The sequence below is a fragment of the Sphaerodactylus townsendi genome, linkage group LG05 (assembly GCF_021028975.2).
Source record: "Sphaerodactylus townsendi isolate TG3544 linkage group LG05, MPM_Stown_v2.3, whole genome shotgun sequence".
NCBI lineage: Eukaryota > Metazoa > Chordata > Lepidosauria > Squamata > Sphaerodactylidae > Sphaerodactylus > Sphaerodactylus townsendi.
The window spans coordinates 49,850,735-49,877,756 of NC_059429.1; the positions used below are offsets into that span (position 1 = coordinate 49,850,735).

The 27,022-nt window shown below is 39.7% G+C and overlaps 1 protein-coding gene across 26 annotated transcripts in view; it reads right to left on the bottom strand.

Moving 5' to 3' along the window:
* Window positions 1-27,022, bottom strand: part of ADGRL2 (adhesion G protein-coupled receptor L2) — a 236,883-nt gene that overhangs the window by 55,202 nt on the left and 154,659 nt on the right. For 18 of the 26 annotated variants that reach the window (XM_048497445.1, XM_048497447.1, XM_048497470.1 and 15 more), the window contains exons 4-6: window positions 12,319-12,428; window positions 2,841-2,855; window positions 1,247-2,047 (exon numbers count right to left, since the gene is read on the bottom strand). In XM_048497445.1, coding sequence (XP_048353402.1) covers window positions 1,247-2,047; window positions 2,841-2,855; window positions 12,319-12,428 — 926 coding nt within the window. The remainder of the gene's footprint in view (window positions 1-1,246; window positions 2,048-2,840; window positions 2,856-12,318; window positions 12,429-27,022) is intronic. The other 8 variants (XM_048497446.1, XM_048497453.1, XM_048497450.1 and 5 more) reach the window with 1 other exon arrangement.

Consider the following 27,022-nt stretch of genomic DNA (forward strand, 5'->3'; position numbering starts at 1 on the left):
TGTGCGGTGAGGAAGCCCCAGCCAGCCCCCAGCCAAGGGCCTTGGACTTCGGGGCATGGTGGTGGCTGGGGGTTCGTTCCTCCCCACAGAGGTTGTCCAGTCTTTCCAGTCACTGCCCTAGCCCGAGAAGGCCACCGCAGCACGTCCGGGGGGCCTGGACAACCTCCAGCATGGCTGGAGTCCTGCTGGAGGTTGCCTAGGCCTCCCGGCTGCACCACTGTGGCCTTTTTGGGCTAGGGCAACGGCTGGGAGGCCTGGGTAACCTCCAACAGGACTCCAGCCCAGGTGCATGGCCCTTTCATGCAAAGTTGCAGCTGCCGCCTTCCCTTGCCTCCCTCCCGCCCAACGTGGAAAAGGGGGGTGCAACAACCAGGTAAGTGGGCGGTGGCCGGTGGAGGGGCATGGTGGGAGGCCCAGGCCAAACCATTGTTAAAAAATTAGAACCCCACCACTGGTCATACTTCTAAAAGTTGATTCTGGAGTGATTCAAGTTCCCAAATGTCTATTCATTAGCAGTTTATGGAACAATACAATCTTTTGGATAGCTGTGCTTCATCTGAATATATTTGCCACACTAGTAATAAAGTGATGGAAGTATATTGGCTAATCCTGCTTTAACTTTATACTGAAGGGTGGAAATGCCTCCACAACATTCCTGCCTAAAACTGCCTTTCTCCACCAAAATTTTTGCCAACAAAGAAATCAAAAAGTGTGCATATTTGTTTATTTGGCAAATTTTTATGCTTCCTTGCCTGGGAACCTACGTGGCATATTCCAATTGAAGTTTCAAAGTCAGGAAAAAGCACCAATGCTAACATGCATTTAATTCCAAGTGGATGTTTTTGGTTTGTTCTTGTAAGAAGAAATTAAACATGAGAACTAGTCGTACTGATCTAGAACACATAAAACAGGCACAGTTGTCTGTTGTACACATACACAGCAGACTTCATAGTTCCTAAGGAGTATAGCTTTGTAGCAGTGTGACTGGGGAACTGGGCTAGGATCAGAAAGAACTAATTCAAGTTGCCACTCTGCCATGAGAGCTCACTTTGAGCCTATCGTTCTCACTCAGCCTAACCTATGTCACAAGGTCACTGTTGTGAATGTATAGTGAAGGAGGTGAGAACAATATTTTCAGCTACTTTGGGACTCTATTGACGAGAAAAGTGAAGCAAAAATAAATAAATGCTGGTTTTTAAAATACTGGAGTCTAAAGATATTTAGAGAAACAGAAGAAAATTCTTACCTTGTGCAGGATCTGGTGGACCAAACTCTAGAGAGTATCGCAGAATGAAATTGTTGTTCCACACATATAGTTGATTATCTCTTGGATTGTAATCCACAGCAGCAATGTAATGATACAGGTTGGGGAAAGGAATATCTAGGTATTCTCCTCGGCTTAACCTTGTGTTGTAAATGTAATCAATTGAGTTCTTGCCAGTTTCACTTTCATTGTCTTGGTATACTGAACGGACCACGTAGAGAACCCCACATATCATAAAAGCATTGGATGCAGCCCGTTTGTCGTATGTTGTTTCCCAGGTTGCTTCAAAACGAAGAGTGTATGGATTCAGCTGACTAATCACTATCATTCCGTTGTTTTGTTCTGTAGCATAAATTACCCACAAGCCATTTTCATCAACGGCCAAATCAATATCAGTCTTTCCCCCCCATCTGTAAGGAGAAGTGTCATGGTAGTTAGCATAATTTATAATAGCCTCTCCGCTTTTAATTCTGGTCCTCAAGTCAAACTTTACAATGTTCCTGGTTCTTTCCTTGTTAAAAAAGACAGCACCATCATATACCACAAATCCAGTACCATCCACTCGATTTGGAAGCTTATATGTCGTCTGCTGGCGTCCATTCTGGAAGTCCTCTAAAGAAGCATATTCTATCAGAGTATCAGTACGGTATGGAGTCCATGGCATAAAGTATATTTTATCTGCAGCCTGAAGAGGGTCTTTGCACCAGGCACCTGCCTTTTGCTCTGCTTCATATAAATTTGGAGAATCCACAACGGCTTTCAACGTCCCAGGGCAGACAAAAACTAACAGTCCAAGAGAGAAGGAAGACAAGATTGCTGTAAAATTAAAATGCTCACACTACCCAATAAAAGCTAGGCATCATAAGTGACTAAACAGAAAAAAAACCATACTTTTAACTGATAACAGTGGTTGATAAATCATACGTAATTAATGCGTGTACCACCTTTTGCCATCATTGTATCTTGATTTTATCACAGTAATCAGTATGCGATGTTTTCTCTTCCATTGCCCAATGTTCCATAACATACCAATGCATCTGGAAATGCTGAACTACACTTGCTTTTAGAAAGCCGTGAACTTTTACAAAAGTGTAAGGTTGGGAATAAGAGTGCCTCAACATATGACCAAAACCAAATTGATAAAAAGTAAAGATGAAATTTATAGAGATCATAGTTAGGAGCAACAAAAATAAAAGACAACCAAAACGATGAATGGAACAGACCAGGAAGGAACCCTTGTAATTTTGGCATGCTATGAAGAGGGTTCTGGAAGCCAAGCAAGATGAGGTTTCAGTAACAAGAAGTATTCAAGGGTAAGAAAAAGACAGGGAAAGAGAGAAAAAGGGAAAAAGAAAGCAAAGGGAGCGTCCATCCCAGAGCAGGGACAATAAATCCCACCACCTGCTTTAAGCAGCCAAGTCAGTTTATTGCAAAGTCGGCTTCTTTATGAGGTGTACATATGAGATCCTGCTGATTATCACAGTATAAGTGTAGAGGAGAGGGAAGGAGGGGAAGTTAACATCCATAAGGCACATAACAAGGAGCTGGGAGGGGTTGGACTATATACATTATTTACCTTTTTGCTCCACTTCTATTTCAAGCATCGGAAGAAAAATGAAAAAAGTGCAAGGGAAAAAAAAAGAAGATTAACACATATTGACTATTAGGCGAAGATTAAATTAGTTAACAGATGTTTAACACAGGGAGAAAAAGAACTTCACTATTCTGGATAAAGAGAAAACAGACAACAGGAAAACCTAGCAGGAGAAAGATTCTACAGTTACATAAGTGAACAAGGATCAATCATTTTAGTAGGTTAAAGAGGCAATACAGAAAATGCTGGGATGTAGTTTCACTTAGTCAACCTGAATAAATAATGAAAGACTTGACTAATGCATGATTTACATTCCCTTCCAGTTACCAAGCCCAACACCCTGACAGTTTCATTTTTAAAAAGCCTTGTATTAATATGCTCTAAATGTGTGAATGTGTTATGTATGTTCAAAAGCAATATATGTATGCCTATATACATTATTGCCTCGCCACCATCACACCACTAGTAAAATATTCTACTCCTGATTTTTGTAAGGTATTTCTTGCAAAATGTAACTTTTCAATCTTGTATTGCAAAGTCTCTCCAAGAGGAATAAGAATCAACCTTTAGAAGAAAGAAGAAAAACACAATAAGCAATGAAAAAGGAGGTGAAAAACATTTAGAGTCCACTGACATTCTTCAGTATCAGACAAGCCCAAATCAGGAAGCAGGTGACCAAAGCAAATCTTACCAAACATCAGATTGGGCATCCACCTGTATCCACCCAATAAAACAAACATTTGTCGGGAGAAAAGATCACTTAGCTAGCAAAAGTTATTCTTCTCATGCCCTGAGCAAGTAGTTCCAATAATACAAAGCTCCTCACATGTATAGCTGCCTGAATAATTTCAAAAGCAAAAACTGATTTGTGCGCATACAGCCTTGCACAAATGAATCTACTTCCGTCATTGAAATTAATGGGTACAAACAGAACCATAGATTGGGGAAGAATAGAGAAACTGTCCAATTAATAACAGTTTAAAAACTGCATTGATAAATATTCCCTAAATATTACCTTAAAAGCTAGTTGTATCAGCTTTTATGCAGCCTGCATCACTACACCAAAATATTTACACAATAGACCTTAAATATTATCTTATGGAATGAAGGCATTGTTTGCTATAGAAAATTGTGTATACTGACTTTCAATGACAATATACAACTGTTGTGTAAAATGATCATTTCACTGCAGTACCACATGATCCAGCGTATGAATCTTTAAAAATAAAACCTCTTGCAATCCAGGAGGGTTCTACAGTTTAGCTACTACAATTAACTGTTCCAGTTGTACGCCTTTCAGTGGTACAACCGACAAGATCTAGATTGCATCCATTTTCCTTAGTGTTGACTTACATATGGCATAGTTTCAATCCTGCATCAATTCAAGATTCGAGTACATTAAATAAGTATACAGCACAAAAATTTGGATGCCTCTTAATTCACTGTTAATGACTTTCTGATGATACTGTGCATGAGCTCACCACACATTTGAAAAGAGGAATATTGTACCTGCTTAGAATATATAACAATGGATCAAAGATATAAAGACAATAATGAGAAAATAAATGTGTAGTATGTCCGCTGTGGCTACACTGTATACAGCTGTGCTAAAGCAAATAAAAACTGCAAAGTCCAAACAGTACAACAAAAGAATAAAACACTTCAGAGTATTTTTCACTGAATTCCTGGGTCCAAGCAAGGCTTAAAATAGAATGTCATGCATAGATGTAGGAAAGTGGTGCTTCTGATGTGCTTATTAATTCTAAAAAGACTGACTTGGTTTAGTCAAAGTATCAACATATATTGTGCAGTATAATTGAGAAAAATGTCAAGTGGGTTGGTCTCAATTTCTCTGTTAATTTAATCAATAACACTTTTATTCAATGAGAAAGCAATGCATTTTAGTTTTTTTTCAGAATTTTGATTTTAATAACAATTCAACTGAAGCACCTCAAAACATATTTCTTGTTGAAAAATCAGATTGGCAAAAATCAGATTTTTGAGAAACAAACAGGAACTGCTAGTAATTGAAAATGTATTTTAGAAAGCTGTGAGATTCAGGAAAGCTTAATCAGCTGGGCATAATCTTCCTAAGGCTACAATATCTAACATAGACCTGGAATGTGTGAAGAAACCAGCAAGTTTTTTTTACCTGCATAAGGCTTTATAAAGCAAAGAAGGCATGGAGCTTCAGCTCTTTAGGATATGATCCAGTTGATGCTTTTGGGTTCATAGAGATGGGCTGAAATGATGACCTGGGCTTGAAGATTTTTAATTAATAATTGTAGATGGATAAGGTCTCTGTAGGAATATTGCAATTTTGGGCAGCCCAATCCAAGGGGCGAAGGAGTAGAGTGGCGGCCGGGGATGGTGGCACCATGCTGCCTTCAAAGAGGCCATCAGATCCTTTCTCTCCTGGAAAAGTCTGTAGTGACTTACATTTAGGCATAAGTCTGCCCTTTTGAAAAGTGCTCAACCACCAAAATGCCCCCCTCCACTTCGGTGAGGGCATCTGTAGCGGCAGCCAGTCAATACACAGGGGACAGCTTCCAGGTTTTTGCACTGCAGTGGCCAGCCATTGAGGTAAGCCCCTCAGTGCCAGCATCTATGCCAGTTCGAACATTGCTTGTGGTACGGATGCCCGCAGAACCCATCCACATCTTCCAATGCAGCTTCAGTCCCCCCCAAATTGCACAGTAACTACTGTAGTAAATATCTTCCTGACAAGGTTTTTGCGTTGTTCTGACACTCTTTTATTAGGCCAGTTTACAAAAAAAAGAAAAGAAAAGAAAAGAAACTGAAGATTTTAATGATGGATTATGCTGATTGTTAAAACTCTTTAAGCAGAAACAGTGGGCTGTCCTGCTGTTGGATATAGAAAGTAGAGAAACGAAAATTGTTAAAAGTAGAAGGAAATCTAGGATGGGATAGATATTAGCCAAGAATGAATGCAACCGTGCATTGGCTCAGGCCCATTTTCCACAAAAGACTGACACATCTAAACCACTTTGGAGTTGGTCGGCTGAATGCATATACCACACTATGGTGCAAGGTGGCTTTGAGGTGTTTTTAACTGGTGCTCCCTTTGAAGTAACAGAAAAGTGTAAAAAATAATTTAATCCATTCTGGTGCAAAAACTGAATAAATCTCAACTACGTATTTGACAATGTATACTTACTGTTCACATGTTAAGGGCTTCCCACCAACAGCACTTATATATATGGGTGAAATCACAGATACTGACTGTCAGGAGGCCTAAATACAGGGATAGCTTTTGCTGCTTGTGTCTCACTGTGGGGAGGGGGGTAAGGGTTAATGCTGTTTCTAACTGTTTTTCCTAGCTGCTGTGGAATGTCTGCACTTCGCAGGTGTCTTCAAGGTCACGGACTGGTTTTCACATGGTTATCAACATGCATTCTATGTGGGGCGCTCTTTCCCATGGGGGGGGGTGGTTGCCCGCTTGACTATAATTGCTGTGTGAATTCCGACTCCTGTATTCTTGGCTTTGCCAACTGCAGACCTCTCGTTTCAATAAACTACTGTTCTATACAACACGAGTTTGTCGATTTATGGTGCAAGGTGGCTTTGAGGTGTTTTTAACTGGTGCTCCCTTTGAAGTAACAGAAAAGTGTAAAAAATAATTTAATCCATTCTGGTGCAAAAACTGAATAAATCTCAACTACGTATTTGACAATGTATACTTACTGTTCACATGTTAAGGGCTTCCCACCAACAGCACTTATATATATGGGTGAAATCACAGATACTGACATAGTTATGCCCATACATTCATTTATCTTAAGAACACACAAGCACAAGAAAAAAAATAACAATAACAAAAATACCCCCCACCCCAAATAACAATATATCCCTATACGGGATTACCCCTGTTTTGCTCTCCTATGCAAAGCTGGTGTTTGCACTTTAAGATTAGGTTCCTTAACATCCATATCCCCCCAATTCCATTTTATGTCTGAAGGGGATATTTAGAACATTATACTGTTCCTTTTGTATCAAAAGAGGGGTAGAAATCACATTGGTATTGAACTCCATGGGTTTACAAGGAACAAAATCTCTATCATTCTTTCACTTTCTTTGGTATACAGTCACTACCAGTCCAGGTTACATGATAGGCTATATAGAGAAGTTAATAAAAAAACCAAAGAAACTTTATGGCTCTCTGGGATAGAAATGATCTTTTTCCCTTTGCAGACCCTGCAGTAATTCCAGGCATTTAGATGAGAAAGCTTTTTTTTTTCATGCATCCTAACATAGTAAGCAACTTTTCCTTGGAAGTTATGGGGTTCTTTTAATATTCTTTTAGCCCTGTTGCTTGGTATGCCATGGCCCCCACCCACCTAAACGACTCCCTTAACTAAGCTCGACAACAAAGTACATGTTGCATGAGAAAAAGCTAGCTCGTGTTCTATATGGGACTATGTCTGAATACTGCAAAAACAACAGTTCTTAAATGAGTGCAGAATATCGCTGCAACTATATAAACTTGTACATCTGTACAAGATCACATCTCATCAGTTCTGAAAGAGTTTCACATGCTATTAATCAGTTCCAGGCATGATTCCAAGCACAATTTCTTACACTTTAATGTCTAAATGGACTGGAATTGGGGTATCTTAAGAACTGTCATCTCAACTGCCCAAACATAACGTATCTCCAAAATACAGTTGCATTATGTCCTGTAAAAGTTAGGCAAGTGGACACAAAGGGTCCTATCCACATTTGCATTCACATTTATGGAACTATTTCCTACCACTATCAACGAGGCATCTTCCCTGTTAATCTTCGGTCCCAGTAAAAATATTTTTATATATCCAAGCATTGGTGATTTTTTTTTTTCATTACTGATATACTACTACAGCTCAATTTGGGCCTTTTCTGTACAAACTGTTAAGAATGTTTTTGGAACAATAATTAAATGTTTCCTCCTTAGACTTCCATACTTCAATTCCCTCCCATTCACCTCTTACTCTGTCTTTTCTGAGATGCTTTTTGCAATGTTCTTTTCTCCAGAAACACTTCCAAGCTGGCTTCCCTTGCAGTGCAGTCATACTTGGAACATTTTAAATTTCCCACTGAAAAGTTGGCCATTTTCCATGCCCTTGTGTCATCACTCAACTTCCCCCTCAGAGCCTGGTTCACCATTTTTTCATGTCCCTCATCTTGCTCCTACCCTCCTTGCCTCTTTGTTTCCTCATTTGCTTTCTTTTAAAACCTTTTTGGGCACATCAATGAAGCAATACTTTTAATAGCTTAAAGCACTTAAACAATGCACTAACAGTGCATCGCTTCAACAAATGAATTAAAAAACCTATGGAATTTTGAAGAGGTGAGTGCAGACAAACATTGTGGTAAAGGTTGAAATCCAAAACATTTTAGATATGGGGTAAATTACATTTATGGAAAAGTCCTTGCTCTTCTATAAGCTACTAGAATGGATACATATACTTCATAGTTTTATCTGCTGCAAGATAATTAAAAAGAATTGTGCTGCTTCTGTTGTACATTGTGTTAGTATTGTACTCACTGCTGGTTCAATGGGTTTGATTGTTCATTGTTAAACTGCATCATTTCCTCTCAGGCACTGACTTGAGAGGCTTACTGATAAAAAGCAGTATCGAGGACATCCAAATAAATAAATATGGGGGAGAAAATGTTCATACAACAATGGACAAGTTGACAATATGACTGCATTTAATAAACTGTACAGTCAACTCCCTCATGCTCACTAATTATGCTGAAAATGACTGTATTACATAGCAGCTGTCCAAGTGAAGAAGGAACACGGCAGTACATATGTATTTCTGATAAGGATGATCTGTCCATGGCCTAGAACCTGAAACACATGATGGATTGTAAGCACGATTGTTAATTTCAGCACAGAAAACTGAAGCAGTTCACCACTGAATCAAATAAACAAGATGCAAAACCTTAAGAGTAGCGTCTGAATATTTAACATGTAACTGTCAAGCAACAGCTGAGTTTCTGAAATGGATTTCCAAAAGTTCGGAATTCCAGGCATCGAAAGAGCTGAAATTTGAGCTGCAAAGCATCCAGAGCTCTCAAATTATACACAGAAAACTTCACAACTCTTTTACAAAAAGAATGATAAACCTTACACACAGATAACACAAATATCACAGTAAAAACTTTGTTATTAGGCACTCATGAGCAATGGGGGTTGCCAGTTGATCAAATGCACCAGATACTTAAACTTATTGCTCTGTTCCACCCCGTACCCACAGGAATTCCCAAAAATCAAGCCTCATCCAAGCAGGAATGCTGTGCCAAATAGCCACAATACTTGACAGACCCATTTTCCCCAAGCTATGCATCCATTCCGTGCAGGAGACAGACAAGACGACCAGCTGGCTCCCAATGCCTTAAGAAAGACTGAGAGGAAGCAGGCACTTGAGGATGACATCAGCTGGAAGGGCCAGTTGCCCGAAGCCCAGAAATGGTTGAAGGCATCAAGTTGGCTGGCTAAAGAGGCAGGTATGCCTGAAGATGAAGGGGTGTGGCAGCTCAGGGAGAGGAGCCTGCGCTCTGGTTGAGACCAGATTACAGAGTATTTTAGATAACCAAGTGCTGGATAACAAAGCCTTTTACTGTTGTTGGAATTTAGAGAGAGGAAGAAAAGATTAATAATAAGATTAATGTGGGCAAGCAGGAATATTCATACAAGAATATAAACATCACCGAGACTTTATTGTTGAATATTTTAATGGTCATCAAAAAGATGTGACAATTTATATGACCCCCAATTAATTTTGGGACCACTGCTCTTTACAGTACAGTTTGGGCATTTATTCTCTTTTCTCAGCTTTGTAAACTCTGAAAATTCAGTTCAGGTATGGGTTGCCTAGTTCCTTGCATTTTCACAATAATATATCCATAATTAACTAATAGATGTGTTATTGATAATATCTGGTATTTTTTCAGCTATTAAATTAGTATGTGATAACTGTCATATGATTTAATAGAGTTGTTGTTTAAAGTAGACATGGTACAGGAATTTAAATGGCTAGTGAAAACACTGCCTGTCACATATGCAAGAGATCAGAATTACTAACCAACAACATGAATTTTCTTAAATATCTTTCAGTTATGTACTTCTTTCCTAACTTGCAGAAATAACATGATCTGTAGTACAGATCAATACCTAAACTTGATCATACTAAAAATAAAAAGCTGCATTTGATGCACAACAGAGGTATGCTGGATCTAGAGTTCTCCTATAGCAGTTTCCTGATAAACCTTCCAAAAAAAGGTACAAGTTGAAATCATATGCAGAGGGCTGATGGGCTGTTGAGAGAGGCTGTATGTATGCTTAAGTGAATTCAATACATGCAAAAACATGCAAGTTAGTGCAGAACTGCAGCCAATGTGAGTATATTTAAACACTGTGAAATAACAGTCTGTTATCATTTTATCTTGTAATACAAACAAGAAAATATTATAATTTACCAATATTAACTCACAGTCAAAGTCTGCCTATTTAAGCTCTGAATCCAATTCATGAATCAGAAAAGGCTTTCAGCCCTTCCCAAGATGAAAACTGTATTTACAAAGGTGTAAAGTAACTAAATATTAAGAGTTCTGCATAGGCAGTGCTGTGCAGAATGTCCTTCTGTTAATTGCAACAGAAACAAATTTCTTGATAGACAGGAAAACCCCGTCAGCAGGACATATCCACACTTACATCCCTTAAAAGCAGCACAGAAAATGACCTGAAATTTGAAAACAACATTTACAGTTTTTTTGTTTTCTACTGCCCCAGCCTACAAGAACAGGCCCAAGGCAATATAGAGTTGCCAACCTCTAGGTGGGGTGTGTAGATCTCTCAGAATTACAACTTAGCTCCAGACTACACTGGTTGGTTGCCCAGAAGAGAATGGCCACTTTGGAGAGTGTACTCTACAGTTATACCCTATTGAGTCTCCGCCTCAAGCCCCACATCTCCAGGAATTTCCAACCCAGAGTTGGCATCCCTAGCCTTGGTCTTACAATCAGAGTCACTGACTCTTTCTGTGAATATAGGGACAGAGACTTTAATGTAGAGGTGATTTTGTGAAACAAAATGGTTTGTATTAAACATGGCAAATAACATTCCTCTGGAAAAGTACTTCACAAAGAATGATTACAAATGAGCCACCAATGAAAGACAAAGGAAGACAGACACTAGCATCAGCATACATAGTAGGCTTCCAACCCTACTGAAGGCAGAAAAATAAAATCACAAGCATCCATTCCACAGTGATTACCAGAATACACAGCCAGAATGAAAAGAAAAGACGAGTGGTGTTCAGCCTTTGACTCAGTAAAGCTAATGTGGTGATTTTGTATTGCGAACTGCCTAGATGCTTTAGGTTTTTTTAGGTGCACAAGTAGAGTCTTGATATTATTTATTTCAGAAATAGTATATGCCTTTGATTTTTGATGTGTGAACAGCTTTAACCCTAAAGTGCTACCTCTGATGAAAGTTCTCCCTCTCTCTCTCTGAGGCACACAAATGCTGTGTTTGTTAAAGAATGAAAAGCTGCTGTGTATTAAGACCATTAATCTCACATTTATAATAAATGGAAGCAACAATCAATGCATTGCTGAAGTTTACTGTTACAAGCAACAACCTTCCTCTAATGGAAAATATGAGGCTAAGCGAGAATTTTATTTCGAGGAACAGCATTATGAAGAAAACAAAACCTTTTCAGAAATGGGATGAATCAGCTCTTTAGAGACAAGGCAGGCAAGTGCAAGTTTCATGAACTGCATAGGGCCTGCCAAAGATCTTCCCCACTGCAGATCGGAAGCAACGTTAAGAGCACAAGGGGGGGTGGGGGTGGAGTATAGATCTACCACAGTATAGTATCTCTTTGAATTCTGCAAAGTAATACATGGTTAAAATTCTTTAAATGTGATCATGATGTACAAACTTCAATATAAACATTTAGAAACCTCTACAAAATCATTTAATAATTAGGGAAAGAGTCCCTAAATATTTCTGTAGAACATACCTTTACACAAACACCCAAGTTACCACAGCAGGGAATCTTTTCAAATGGCTGAAGATTAAAATGGAAGCTAGTGGTTTCTTTAGAAAAATACAAGCCAAGCCAATTTGTCAGGAACTGGTATTGGGCAAAAGTACAAATTCCTATCTAGTCTTTTGAATAGCTAATTCAAGTTTGTTTTTGTGGAAAATCAACCCTAGTAGCCTTAAAAGCCAAACACTTAAGAACACAGACAGACACTTGGCCAGCATTACATTATGGCTCCTTTCCACACTTTGTGAAGCTAATTGGAGGCCCTAGTTTGTAAGTGCTCTGCATGCATAATGGTTCTTTAGGCCATAACCGTATGCTCTTTTTGTGAATGTAGCATGGCTCTGGCATCAATTGTGAAAGCTAGAGGAAGTGAACAAGAACAAATAGCAAGTACTTACTATAGGGGACACATTCATATTGGACTTCGAGGTATTTGTATGTTCCAGGGCAAGGATCAGGAAACACATCTGACCCAGTAACTACTATACACTGAGTTCGGTTGTTGCATCTGTAAGAAAAAATGGAAAGTAAAGCAATTAATTCAACTAAAATTCATTTTAATTAGTTTATTTGCTTCATTTATACCCCACTTTCCTTCTCAATGGGACCCAAGCAACCTACCACATCTCACCTTCTTAATTTCATCCTTGTAACCAACCCTGTGAGATAGATCAGGCTGACAGTATGTGACTGGGCACTGATCAAGCTTCCATCACAAGCCGGGAGATTTGCACCTCGCAGATCCTAGTCTATCACTCTAACCACAACACTAAATTCCTATCTGTTGAAGAATAGATTTAAATTTGGTTTTGTGGAAAATTAGCCCTAGTAGCTTTAAAAGCTGGATTTAATCTAGTTCTCTTTGAAAATATGTATTTCTTCTGGATCTATCAGTATCTTGGGTGTTTTTGCATATCTCTAAAGAAAATTGCAGTGCATGATGCCTCATAAGAACTTCCAGATAAAAAACTAACTGAATAAATTGTATACCAAATGAGGGTGTTAGCTTGTGCAAGTTTGGTATTTTGTAGGATTTCACAGATTCCAGACTAGATTTTTTCCTTTGACAACATAACCATTTCAAATTCAATATTGTAAAAATGGCTGAGGCACAACTAGTCAGAATAAAACAAAGCCAAAAAAATAATAATGAACAACTATTTGTTGCCCTAAATGCAAAGGAAGGGGGAAAGTAAAAAGATCGGAAACAGTTTGGTGACTACACAAAGAAAGCTTGGCTGATCTCCTGGGCGAGTTCTGTTTGTCAGTAAACTGAAGGAAAGGAAGCCAGTTCTTAAAATAATAGTCTAGCCTTTGACTTCAACCGTACATCAATTCCAGCATTACTAGTCCTTCCCACACTACTGAATACCCTTGCACAAGTTGAGGCTATCTGTCTTGTGTCAGGGAGCTTCTAACATCTGTCTTCTGCCAACAGGTGCAAGATCAAGCTATATTTTAAATTCATGCTGCTGTGCAAATATTAAAGCCAGACTGACTGTAAAATTTCCGTATGACTTGAGAACCCCTATCTACCTCTCTACTCAATGCTTTGGGAAGGGACTCATTTTAGAATTCTGTCAAAAGTATAGGAATGGTGCAGATCTCTTTCACAGCCGGTAACACTACAGATCTGCTATAGAGTGCTTTCTGTGTCTGTGATGCCCATTGCAGTAATTAGCAATGCTATCAAATTTCTTCTCCTGTCCGGTTTGTCATGAATAAAAAAAAAATCACCAATTTAATTTGGTGTGAATTAAATTATAAGACCTTATTTTTCTGTTTCCTTACTGCTGTTTCCTTATGCCAAATTTTCTCTGGGAGTATCAACACAGTGCAATGTTATTATCTGTCAACCACATATTACTATACATAAAGGATGAAGAAGAATATGTTTTAATACCCCAGTTATCTCTGCCTCAAGGAGTCTCAAAGTGGTTTATAATCGCATTTCCTTCCTCTCCCCACAACAAGCACTTTGTAAAGCAGGTGGGGCTGAGAGTTCTGAAAAAATTGCGACTGGTCCAAAGTCACCCAGCAGGCTTCATATGGAGGACTGGGAAAACAAACTTGCTTCACCAATTAGAGTCCACCGCTTATGCCGAGGAGTGAGAAATCAATTCCAGTTCTCCAGATCAAAGTCTGCTGCTTTTATGTTCTTACCCACTACACCACACTGACCCTTCATGGCTTAAATGAATAAATGTAACTGGAACACCAATAATAAAAACTAAGGAAGGGAAAGGCATGAAACATTTCATTTTTAAAAACAGTTTCTAACCATTAGTTGTTCCACTGGGCCTTTGGGGAGGCTGGCCGTGGATCTTGCCGCCCCCGCAGAGGCGTTCCTCCCATTGGGCAAAGTGGGCAGTTGCCCTGGGCGCAGCCTTGTGGGGGGGCGTAGGTTCGTTTGTGGAATTTTTTGTATTTTCAGTGGTTTTTTCCATTTTTGGCCTGCAGGGGGCGCAGTTTTTAGGCTAGCAGCACCAAAATTTCAGGGATTCTTCGAAAGACTCTCCTGATGATATCACCCAGGTTTGGTGAGGTTTGGTTTAGGGAGTCCAAAGTTATGGACTCCCAAAGGGAGTGCCCCCATCCTCCATTGTTTCCAATGGGAGCTAATAGGAGATGAGGGCTACACCTTTGAGGGTCCATAACTTTGGACCCCCTGAACCAAACTTCACTAAACCTGGGTGGTATCATCAGTAGGGTCTCACGAAGATACTCTGAAATTTTGGTGCTGCTATCTTAATAATTGCACCCCTGACAGCAGGCACCCCCTAAATTTCCCCAGATTCTCCTTTTAAATCCACCCCCTTCCTGCCAATGCTTGTTTTCTTTCTTTCTTTTATTCTCTCAATGCCTAATAAAGGTTATTATTATTATTATTAAATTCATCCCCTTTGGCATAGATTTAAAGAAAGAATCTGAGGTACCCGGTTTAAACATTGATAGTGATGCTGTTTCAGGGTGGAGGAGAATCCACCCCAAAAAGAGCATCACTTTCAATGTTGTTTAAACTGGGGACCCAAGATTCTCCCTTTAAGGTGGATTTAAAAGGAGAATCTGGGCTCCCTAGTTTAAACACCATTGAAAATGATGCTGTTTGGGGGTGGATTCCAGCATCTCTTGTTTAAACTAGGGAGCCCAGATTCTCCTTTTAAATCCACCTTAAAGGGAGAATCTGGGGTCCTCTGTTTAAATAACATTGAAAGTGATGCTGTTTTCCCCAATTGGGGGGATTGGATACAACACTATAAAATGTTTTCATAGCAGTAATAAAACATTTCGAAAGCATTTTGAAAATGTTTTCAAAAATATTTCTGCTGTGTTCAGATTTGTAAGTTGGGGCATGTTCTACAATGTGATGGTGACTTTGAAACAACCTGGTGGAAAAAAATCATTGTTTGGTTACTGTGGGAGAGGTTGGCCGCCCGTGGGGGGGGGCATCAAACTCAGGTTTTGCCCGGGGCTCCAGTTTGCTCAGGTACGCCCCTGCGCCCCCGTGACGTCCCCCTGATTTCATTAGTATCTTTGGCATTCTGCCAGGTCCCCTCCCGAATGTGGGACCGGGCGCCACAAACTAATTCTGTGTTTTGCTGCTACTGTTTTAAATAATTTTAATGTTTATATTTTATTATTGTATGGTGCCTTTTTGGCTCAGAGCCCTTCAAGGGTTGGGCGGTATAGTAGTAGTAGTAGTAGTAGTAGTAGTAGTAGTAGTAGTAGTAGTAGTAGTAGTAATAATAATAATAATAATAATAATAATAATAATAATAATAATAATAATAGCAGCAGCTGTGAACCTGTGGACAATCCATGGTGAACTCTTAGAAGCAAGAAGAACAGAGCAGAGTTTCAGATGTCTACATAACTCCTTGTCTCTGTTTACTATTATTGAGGCCAACTAGCCAGAGCAAAATAAATTATTTTCAGCTGCATAATTTCCCTACCATGACAGAATGTTGTGACATTTTCTGAACGGTTCAAAGTGCACACACTGTGTAACTGTGATGACACATCTATGGTACTGTTCTAATCTGTAACTGCATACGCTGGCTGCTAGCATGCATTACATGTGTTCTTGGTACTTGAGAAAATAACTGGATCAGTGATGACTTTTTTTGAAAATGTCTTCTGAACAAAAATATTACCAGTTGTTTCACTTATTCTTCTGGAAAGTCTTGAACATTAATACCAAGGACACTTATCTGGGTCAGTTCAGGATTCCATGGCTTCTGTGTATTTGACCCAGGTTGTAATGGGCCCAATAGAGAAAAAGTACCTATACTGAACTTAATTGTTTGCACTGAATCGTTCCGCAGGGCATTGTCTGGTTATGGGAAGATAGGTATAGCCATTGTTTGACCCTACCCGCTTTATGGCATATGTGAATGTGGCACCAACTTTGTGAAAAGATAGAGGATAAATTAAAGTAGCCTGCCCACAGAGAATGTGAAGAGAATCTGATAGAGCTGTGTACAGAGCCTCTTTGAAAACCTAGGAGGTGGTCATGATAAAAGGGAAGAAATCATTATTTTCTGCTACCATTGCATCAACGTTCTTATCTGATTCCATACTTTTTGACTTCTGTGTCTGAATCTTTAAATTTAGCTATGACAGCTAGGAGCTGTGAAGGCCATTTCTTGTATACTCATCCACTTTTGTTATTGAAATTCCTTAAGGAACAGATTAATGATCCATGGTGGCCATTATAAATCAAATACCAACACTAGAATGCTTTCCTCAGTCACTAATGCTTTCCTCAAGTGGTTATTCATTCATAATGTTAAAAATATACTGCTCATGCGGCCATTTATGGTCTGGTCCCTAATCAACCCTTTCTGGGCAAATTTTTGAGAAGATGGTGGCAGAACAATGCCGGGTCTTCTTGGATTACACATCTGTCCTTCACCCTTTTCAATATGATTTCCCACTGGGCTATGTGATAAGAGTCAACATTTATCTACATATTTAAAATGTTTATATCCTGCCTTAACTCTACAGATTCAAGACAGCTAACAAAGAAAATTCCTTTGGATTAGAATTAGAGGGGGGTGATCTGGCCACATGGATTCATGCCACAGTAGCCTCAAATCTAATAGCAGCCTATATTATTATAACATACTTTACTTAGAACTGCTTTGAAGACTGCTGATACAGAATACTGCTATTTAATTATTACCAAGAGTTAGGCAGGGGTATCATGAGGAACCTATTCTGCAGATCCTCTATTGGTTACTGAATTGTTTCTGGTTTTAATTTGTGGGATGTATTACCAACCAACATACGTGTAGGACTACATCTCCCATTGTGACAGCTTAGTTCTTCTAAGCATAGTGCTGCCCCTCGCAAACAGGCAAGATCAACAGCTGCCTGTACCTCAGCACTCTAGATTGTGACTCTACCTTGGTGGAATGCCCTGGGCCTATCTGATGAGGTAAAAAGACTCCTATATTATTCCACAGAATGTGCAAAATGGAATGGTTTAGGAAGAGTTTTTATAAAGGAGTTTGTGTCACTGTTTCAATGTTGGTGATTTGTTTCTGCATAGTTTGTATTATATTATCTTTTTATTGTACATTTATATTTTAAAATCTTTCTTTGAGTCTCAAAAAAGTGGAGTATAAATAAAGAAAATATATTCTAAACTAGAGTCTCTGTTTTAAAATTCTCTCAAAGATGATGTTTCCAATCTCCATGGAAACATCCAGTTTGCTCACTATCGTAACAAAAACCACTTGTTCACTATCTATAGTGTTGTCAATAATATTTTTCAATAGGGAAGAATAGCCTGAAAGTTGCCTTTAAACTGTTGCCACTCATTCACAAAATAATCGCAGGTCACCCTAGTAACTATGCAAGGGTTAATCATATCCCTGACCTAAGTTGCCATCCTCAGCAGATTCCCAGTGAGCAACATACGACTTGCATCTAGTAACCTTCTTAGGACTGCTCCCCTTTATATTCAACAGCCATATCATTTGTGTGTTAAATGTCCAGAGTATAAAATCCCCTTTCTCTTCCATTGGTCTCACAAGAGGATTTGTTTGGCAGGCTCTACAGTCCTTGTACTCATAATGCAGCTCCCAGCCACAAGAAAATAATACAAAAATTCAACAAACAAATCACTCAGAGGACCATCTGGTAGTGTAAACAGGTAGTGTAAGGTAGTGTAAACAGCAGAATCATTTTGTTCTTCTGTATTTAATAAACTTTTAAACGTTTAGACTCAGGATTACCATAATTTAGGAAAAAAATCTGATTAAGATATATTAAAGCTAAGTAAGATTTCTCACCGAAGTGGAACAGTAACAAAAAACCAGCTTTATTGGCAGTGGAGTTTTGTATATGGTAGGAGGACAAAGAATATTATTTACTTGAAGAAAGAAAAAAATTGTGAATATCTAATAGCATTCTATAAAATTAATGTAGTATGCTATTATCCAGAAATCAGCAGCCACATTGTATCCAGTGCACAGTGCAAACTAGAATGTCATATTAATCTTTGTGAATGTTTCTATATGTATAAATTGTGCACTGCTGATATTCTTGCATTGTGTCTTGCATGTGGTAGACAAGGTGACTGTTTTTCTCTTATTCAGCATTCAAACTCTTGATACAGTATCACAGTCTCATAATTTTGAAAGCACTTGTTCAAGGCTGTAACGATCCTCAAACTTCTTACAAAGGAAACAGCTTTCTGAGATATAAAGTTTATGAGAGTGTCGGGGATATAATTTTACACCTCTTGCAAAATTAAGCTACAATGTTCAGAAAAAATGGGGTCATTTTGTCCTTGAGGTAGACACAATTGGTTGGACTGAATGAAGCCCTTGTATAAACATTAGTAGCACTACTCCCACAAGGGCAGATTCACAATCTTCCCCCCCCCCCCACCACCAAATACTACAACATACATTGTTCCATATGGTTTTCCAAGCCTATGAGAAGTTTTTATGGTGGCACAGGGTTTAGAGGTGGAGTGGGGATAAAGAAAATATAGTTTGGTGGGAAAGTTTTATTTGGCAATTGGAACCCATGTTTCTTTGATTCTAACCCACGTACACACATTAATTAGGATTCCTATTTATTTTTATATACAGTACATACATTTAAGAGAAATATCCCTTTCCCATCTCATTTCCAGACATGCACATGCACACCCCACCAATTTGAAAGTAATGGTTAAAGAACTTCATCCCTGTGGGAAATCTGAAACCGAAAATGGTCAGTTAATTAACAGCTCCAGCAAGATACCAAATTCGGCTCACCTCAGATGAATAACTGCAAATGCAGGGCTAGGCTCTTCACACATCAGATGAAGAAGGTTCTAGAAAAGCAAATCGGTCTTTAACCTGCTGTTAAATCCGCCCACTTCATGTTTATCCCAGCATACTGTGTAAATTCAGCCTTGTGTGCTTGGCTTTCAAAGCAGCGCTGTTTCCATTATAATTTGTTTGTATTTCCGCTGTAATCTCAATTTGTACAATTCCCAACAAATTGCTTTTGCTCTTCTTTTGATTATCTTACGCTCATTATTACACTTTACCAAGTGAAAAGTATGGAGATGAGATTCCATGTGTAATCTATTTGTGTGAGGTGCTTTAATCAATAGTCTTGCTCTGCTGATTAAGGAAAGGCTTCTGTTTTGGCAAGATAACATTAGTTTCTCCTGTCATGCTCCAAAAGCCACTGGGAATCTTCAGTAGATCATTAGATATGCTGCAATAAAGCTTTGGTACATTCCCTTTTCTTTCTTAAATTACTTCTTCACTGTCCTATCATTCCCCGTCACTGTTGGCACTGCATTATTATTACAGCTCCCCTGAAACTTGCACTAGAGCTATGTCTCCAGGCCATAGGATGCCATTTTCAATTGAGGCTTCTGCTTGAAAATATAAATTAAGAAAAATTCATTATCTCCTGCCAGGGGCCATTATTCACCAGTGTTCTAGGGAAGATTAAAAATGTAAAATCTACAGACTTGAACAAATACTCAAACATTAAAATGAAAAGCTTGGTATATCAAGACAAGGCCAGCAAGCTGACAGGAGTGTTGAAATTTGGAAAACTGCACAGTGGAATGTTTTCACGGATAATTGTCCCAGGCAAAGAGAAGTGCAGGAGATCGATGAAATGGATAGAGTGAACTCCTATTATATTATGCACATTAATGCTGGTATGATCTTTATGCAATTAAATCTGTCACATTGTAATTTAATTGGGTAAGCTATTGTCGCTTCAAACAAAGAACTCTGAAAATTGTAGTCTGCTGAAGATGCTGATTGGATATCAGTTCCTATAATCTCCTATCCTATCACTCCCACTGCTAAAACAAGAGAACCTTAATTCCCTGGTTTTCTTAAATGAAAGGAATTTAACTATTTTAAACTATTTTTTAAATCAAATTCCACCTCTTGCTAGAAGAACTTCTGTCAGTATAACAGTTACACAGAAGGTAATTTATAAGGTCATCTCTTTCCACATCTCTTCTGTCTTCCACAACTTTTGTGAAAAATGTTAAGTTGAGCTTGTAATATACCCAGACTTACACACAGACTAACATCATTTAGACCAGAGGTGTTGTACTCATTTGCTACGAGGACCAGATATGACATAAATGTGACTTGTTTGGGCCAGGACCAGGGATATGTGGTTGCCTTGGCTGGCCCCAGACGACAATGGGGGGTGGCTGGACTGGTGAACTTGCAGTAGCAGTGGAATGGCTGCCATGTCAGCCAAGGCAACCCCCTCTCCCTCGCCAGCCTGGATCAGGAGCGAGAAGGAAGGTTGTCTCAGCTGGCTTGCAGGCCTGATCAGCCACTGGACCACACGTCTTGACACACCTGCTTTAGCACAGCTTTAACCAACAACTCCTAAAAAGAGAAGGCTGTTTGCATAACACTGAGATGCGAGAGACTGAATCTGAGGTTTTCAGCATTCAGCACAACATTAAGCCAGAGCTGCTCAAAGCTTCTAATTTTGATGCCTCTGTCATAGGCACAGAAACCAAGCCAGACAAAAAAGGCAAAACCTAATTATGGGTAAGAATTAGTGATTTTGATTTCTGTAATGTAAATCTCAAAAGTTAATCTCACAATCTTGTACCGTAGGTTAGTCAACAGTGCTGTCATAAACAAAAGCAGATACAAGATATTACAACACTCAAACACCATCCAAACGAGAAGTGGAAAGGGACCTGCAGGGTATGTGGATAAACCTTCTTACCAATAATTTTAACACTGAAAATGCCAGCCACAGTTGCAGGTGAAACAGGAGAAAATGCTCCTAGAACATGGCCATACACCCCAATTTTAATACTGCTGAAGAACTGTAAATGCAGTTTTCTTTCAGTGTTTAAAAACTAATGATTTGTTGAAGGTTATTAATTACTAAATAAATATAATGTTAAGAACTAAGTGTGGTGTAATTAATATGGTAAAGGAGGTGTCCCATAGTAATGATCCCATTTATCATAATTAATGAAATAATAGTGCTTGAAGTATGGTAGCATTACACAATTCATGGAATTAAAACTAATTACATTAAAATTGTGGATTTTAAATCAAGAACTACAAGTATTACATAAAAAGCAAGTCAAATAACTAATACAGTACTTTTTTCTGGCTAGTTCTGTAAAATCAATCCAGCATCAAAATTAGTTTGAAAGAAAATGAGTTTAATTATGCTAGTATGCACACTCATATATACACACACAGAGAGAGAGGAATGCAACAAGGGCTATTCATTTTCAAATATAATTTCACAGATTATATGATTAAATAAATTTAATGAATTTCAGAAAAGCCTCCGGAGGATTCCTATTTACATACCACTGAAATGAATGAAGCTTCTCCCATGGAACACAGGGATTGGGAAGGGCAGCCTTAAAATACAAAAATCAGATCCCATGTGTGAAGCAGAACCCTTTGTCAAGTATTTTCAGTACATTAACTGACCGAATTGCTGACATATTCCTATTTTCAGCAAATAGCTCAAGCAAATTCTCATAATTCATCAGGTTGGTGTTGGGCTGTTAATACTGAAGTGAGAAAACTTCTGTTAGTGGTTGTCCAATGCAGAAAAATAGTTCAACAATTTCTGATTGATCACCACATACACTCCAAAGCTAAACCAGTTCTGTAAAAATCATTTTTGTGTCTCCTTTACTTGACTGAAATAAATCCAAACAAATCTGTTCCATATTAGGATTTTAACAATATATTATACGTACCCTTGGTACTACTCTACATTTTAAACACTGTTTTAAGTTGCAAGGATTATATCAATTTGATGTTGCTCCTTTCAAGGATTAGCTCCAGAATCTGCTTTCAGTGCAAGAGATGCATAATAGAAAATGTGAAGTATAAAGTGTCATTGAATATGAATGGAGAATGCTTTCTTTCCCAGGTGAACAAGTGTAAGCAGATATCAGACATTTGGGACAAGGTAAAGATAGGGTTTGAGCTCAAACAGTGAGTCTTGTAAGATTTCAACACCATTGCTCTGCATTTTAAAAACTAAGCTGCCAATTGTGTGTGTGTGTGTGCGCGCTCACACACACACACACACACACACACACACACACTCTCAGGAGTGCCACAGAAGAAATATGCTAGATATTGGGGGGGGGGGGGCGGACTTTTACACACTTTTGCTGGAAAAGTACTTGGTTGACAACACAAAAGTTGACAACACAAAATGATGTTAACACACAGATGCATTGGCATAGCGCCCATGGGGCTGGGGGTGCGCAAAGCCCCGGATGGAGATGTGGCGGAGGCGTGGTTGGGCTGTCGAGGGGATGCGGTGGGTGACACCGCAGCAGGGGCGCAGGGCACACACACGCCCCGGACGCAGTTTCCCCTTGCTCTGCCTCTGTACAGATGCCATTACATAGGAAATAAACACACAATTAAAAATACTAGCCAGGCCCCAAAGAAATATACAGCTAGTTCTGAGGACTGTGGGCTTCTTAAACAGTAATCTTCCCTTCTCCTACAACAAACACAGTAGTTTCTGATATAGTGAGGGAGAGCTGCTTTTCCAGGGGCTACCAGTGGGGAATTCCACAGAAAATGTGCAGGTCTTTGGAGGTAGCTAGAGTGACTCTTTTGATGCCAGTCACTATGTAGAAATATGTTCCAATGTAACAAGAACAGTCTTTGCTTCCAAGTGGTATGCTCAGAATTTAAGAATGGGAGAATCCAGAACAGGTAATAAACTGTCCCAAACTTATCATTTTATGTATGGAATTCTTTAAAAAGGGGGAGAAACTGGCAACTTGGCATTTAAGTGTTCATAATAGGGTTAAAAGTTTTACAAAATCAGACTTTTTTCTTTTATTGTTTTAATGTGATTCTCTGAGTAATAAATGGTGTGAGGATTTACAACAGCAATGGTATGGGGATTTTTCTTTTATACCAGGTAATTTGCATAGATTTTGAATATAACTTTAGACTGTCTTTGAAAGCTCCTTTAATTAGCAAAATAAGCAATTTTTAAAACAACACCACTAATTTGTTAGTAAAAAAATCCAGTATGTTAGAAGCCTTGATAATTCTGAGCAATTTTACAAGACCTTTGGGTCAGTTTAATGCAAATTAGGCCTGACTCGCTCAGAGTCTTATTAATCCAGCCCAACTTTCGTTTGCAGAAATGCACATTCAACATAAAAGTAGCTTAGTTTTAGGAGAAAAATAAGACAAATTTATTTACAGAGCAGACCACTGAGACTCCCGTAATTTCACAGGGTCATCATGTCTCAACATAATGCTAGGACAACATGATTGTGGGTACACAGAGCAAGCAAATGTCCATACTTATTTATTCAAGTGCTTATAGGATGCCAGGAATTTTAAGACTATGCCTTGGATAATTAAAATATATTTCTATATATTGGGGTCAGTGTCAATTAGGACCAATTACTTATGAAAACGTTCACCTACAGCAGTTTTCACATATAGAACAATCACTTCCCAGTTTGACAAGGGAAATGGGAAATCGCTATGGGATGTCCTAGTTAAGATTTAAATTAGCAAGAACTTGTTACCAGGCCATACAGAAGATACAGCATAATAAGGCACGACCTTGCAGAACCTTGGAGGCAATCTGAATTTCCCCCCCTATAACCCGTTAATTATCTGCAAAAGTTACAGGCCCTTTTGTGGCAGGTTATTTTTTTTTAACTAGTGAGGGGGAAGGGGAGGGGGTGGGCTCCTAAATATTTAATTAGTTGCATGATGTGATAACAGCAGCACATGCCAAGTGCGTCTATTCTTAGACCATGTTCCTCCTAATTATGTTCAAATTTAGATTGGTCATTGCAAACCCTGGCGCTTGTAATTATTTATTCCTTAAAGATCCTTCCGTGGAGGAATATTTTTTACCCTCATGGCTCCGGTTTTCCCTAAATGGCTCTACTAGCCCATTAATTACCCTCTCAGAGTATTACTGTCAACTAATGATGCAAAAGTAGAAGAGAAGGAGGAAAATCAAAACATAAAAACCTTTGTGTGTAGCCTGAGCCAGTTCCTAAGGGCAAAAATATTATTTTCTGTGAAATAACCCACGGGAAAGGGGATCCTGTTTGGGGGGTATATTTATCAGCCTTGGTTGTGAGCATCTGCATTATATTTACACTGATCTATGCGGCACATTCCAACATACAATCAAACAGAACGTTAAAAACAGCAGGGACCATAAGATGTCTCAATGCAAGACATGCCCTAATAATCGGAATTTCTTTCCTTTCTTTCTTCTACTGATTAGATTGCAATCTGAGACTAGCATGTCATGACTGCTTCCCTCCCCAACTTTCCTATCATGGCTTTTAAGTATAAATGTCAAATGGGTGGCTAATAACTAAATTAAAGGCTTCTGATTTGATCTCCCAGTCTCCCCACTCCCTGCTCCCCATGTGGTTTAAAACATGCAACTCTAGTAGTGACCCCTTGGAACAGTCTGTAATCAGCTCAATAGTGGTGGTGTCATTTTCTATTAAAATGTATCTCTGAATTTTATGCTACAAGTAATTTTTCTCTGGGGGAGGGCAACATGCTACAAAAGAGCTGTTGTTTATCAGTCACCATGATGTCTGGGTATAACTAGCATCTGGAAAGCTGGTTCCAGGTATAACACTTCCTCGCAAAAGGTATTTTTTCCTGCAACTCAAAGGAGTTCAGTCTTTGGGAGAAAAAGGGGAGATTAGGTTGCTTCTCTGAATGAGCTCTGCTAGAATCTGCCATGAGCAACTGACAATGAATGGCACATTTGTGTTGATTGTCTTGATTTTTAAGGCAGATTGTGTGGCCTTAAAAAATCATTGAAAAGGGGTAGTTCAGGGACCTCTTTCTTGAAGAAGCAAGTTCAAAAATGCCAGAAACCTGCAAAGAGACCCACTGGCTCACTGTTGTCAGCTCCCAATCTTCAATCAAGCTGGAAATATTCATAATCTAATCCTTTTTTTTATCAAATTGACTATTTCACATGCATGTACAATTAAAAACCCCACGTCAGCCAGACATAATACTACATTACACTGGATGTAAATCCTTTGCCACTGAAATATGTGCTGGGTTGACAGCAGGAAGTGTCTGATAAGAAAGCAACAAGCCATTGCTGATGGCATTCATGATAACTGAATGCTAACTCATATGTATTTATCCTGTTACCCAAAGAGTTCTTTAAAAAGTGTGACTACACTGGAGGATCTTTAGGCTGTATCTCAGTCACAAAGGCAAAGAATTATCTCAGAATGTTAAGTATACAGAGTGACAGTTTTTCAACCTATCTGTGATACTAGCAACTGAGTAATACACTCCTGACAGCAGATTCATTTGAAACGAGAAATCGCGCCCCAGGCTTCAGCCTGGAGACGCCATTGCAAGGGGGGAGGAACGAGTGGAAGCCTCCTTCCCCGCCGGCCGACTGAGGCTGTCACGTGGCCGGGTGCCGGCACGTGACAGGGGCCTTGAGCAGCCTATAAAGGGCTGCGTCGGCGGGGACCGGCCTTTTCGAGGCCGGCTGCTGCCTGACTGGAGCTTGCTGTATTGTAAGACGTCAAAGACCGCGCTGTCGGGTCGTGCTTATCGGAACAGAGGAATTGGAGGGATGTAGTTGCTCCCACCAGGGAAAACAAAGCCAAGGTTAAGGCTTGTCGGCCGCAGCCCGGGTTGTACAGGATATAGGGGGGATGTTATTCCCCATAGTGATATATCCTATGCGCTAGGTGCGCTGTCTTTGCCCGATAGAGTACACTTATCAGATTGACGTCAGGACATCTGGTGAAATGATGTCGGTTATGCTCTGATATGCTTTGTTGCAGTGGCTTCATGGCATGTACTGAGCTGCTCTGTTGCAATGGCTTTGCGGCATGCACTGAGGGAAACTGAGCTGCTCTGTTGCAGTGACTTCACGGCACGCACTGAGCAAAATGATGTCTGATGTGCTCTGTTGCAGTGGCTTTGCGGCACGCACTGAGCTGTGTGACTCTGGGCTGCTGAAGCTGGGGCGGGAGCTGTTGGTTTAACAGCTCGGTGGCGGTTTGGGCATAAGAGCACATCCTATTTTGGGAAGGCAGTAGCTTGCATGCCGGACCTTCCCATGGGGGCCTCCATATGAGGTCCGTGGTGGCGATAGAGCTCTTGAAGACAAGCCTTGGGGCCGTGCCAAGAGCTCGCTGCCCGGCAGGGAGGGGTGTCACAAATTGGGTTTGCGTCCATGTGGCATCTAGTAACTTCCTGTTCCGGTTCCGTCGGGGGATGTGCCGGACAGGGTTCTGGTCGAAGGGCCTAAGGGGTCAGCTGGGGCTGCCCTATAACCAGGTCAGCGGTTTGCTGCCTGGGGGCCAGGATGTGCTCTGTTATACTCGCCCAGCTTCAAAGTTTTGTTATATGTTAATAAATTTGGGCTGCGGCCGATTTCTTTTCCAACAAGTATGTGTCAGTGTCTTTGTTGGAACGAGTCTCCACACATCCCCATGCAAATCGCGCCCCAGGCTTCAGCCTGGAGACGCCATTGCAAGGGGGGAGGAACGAGTGGAAGCCTCCTTCCCCGCCGGCCGACTGAGGCTGTCACGTGGCCGGGTGCCGGCACGTG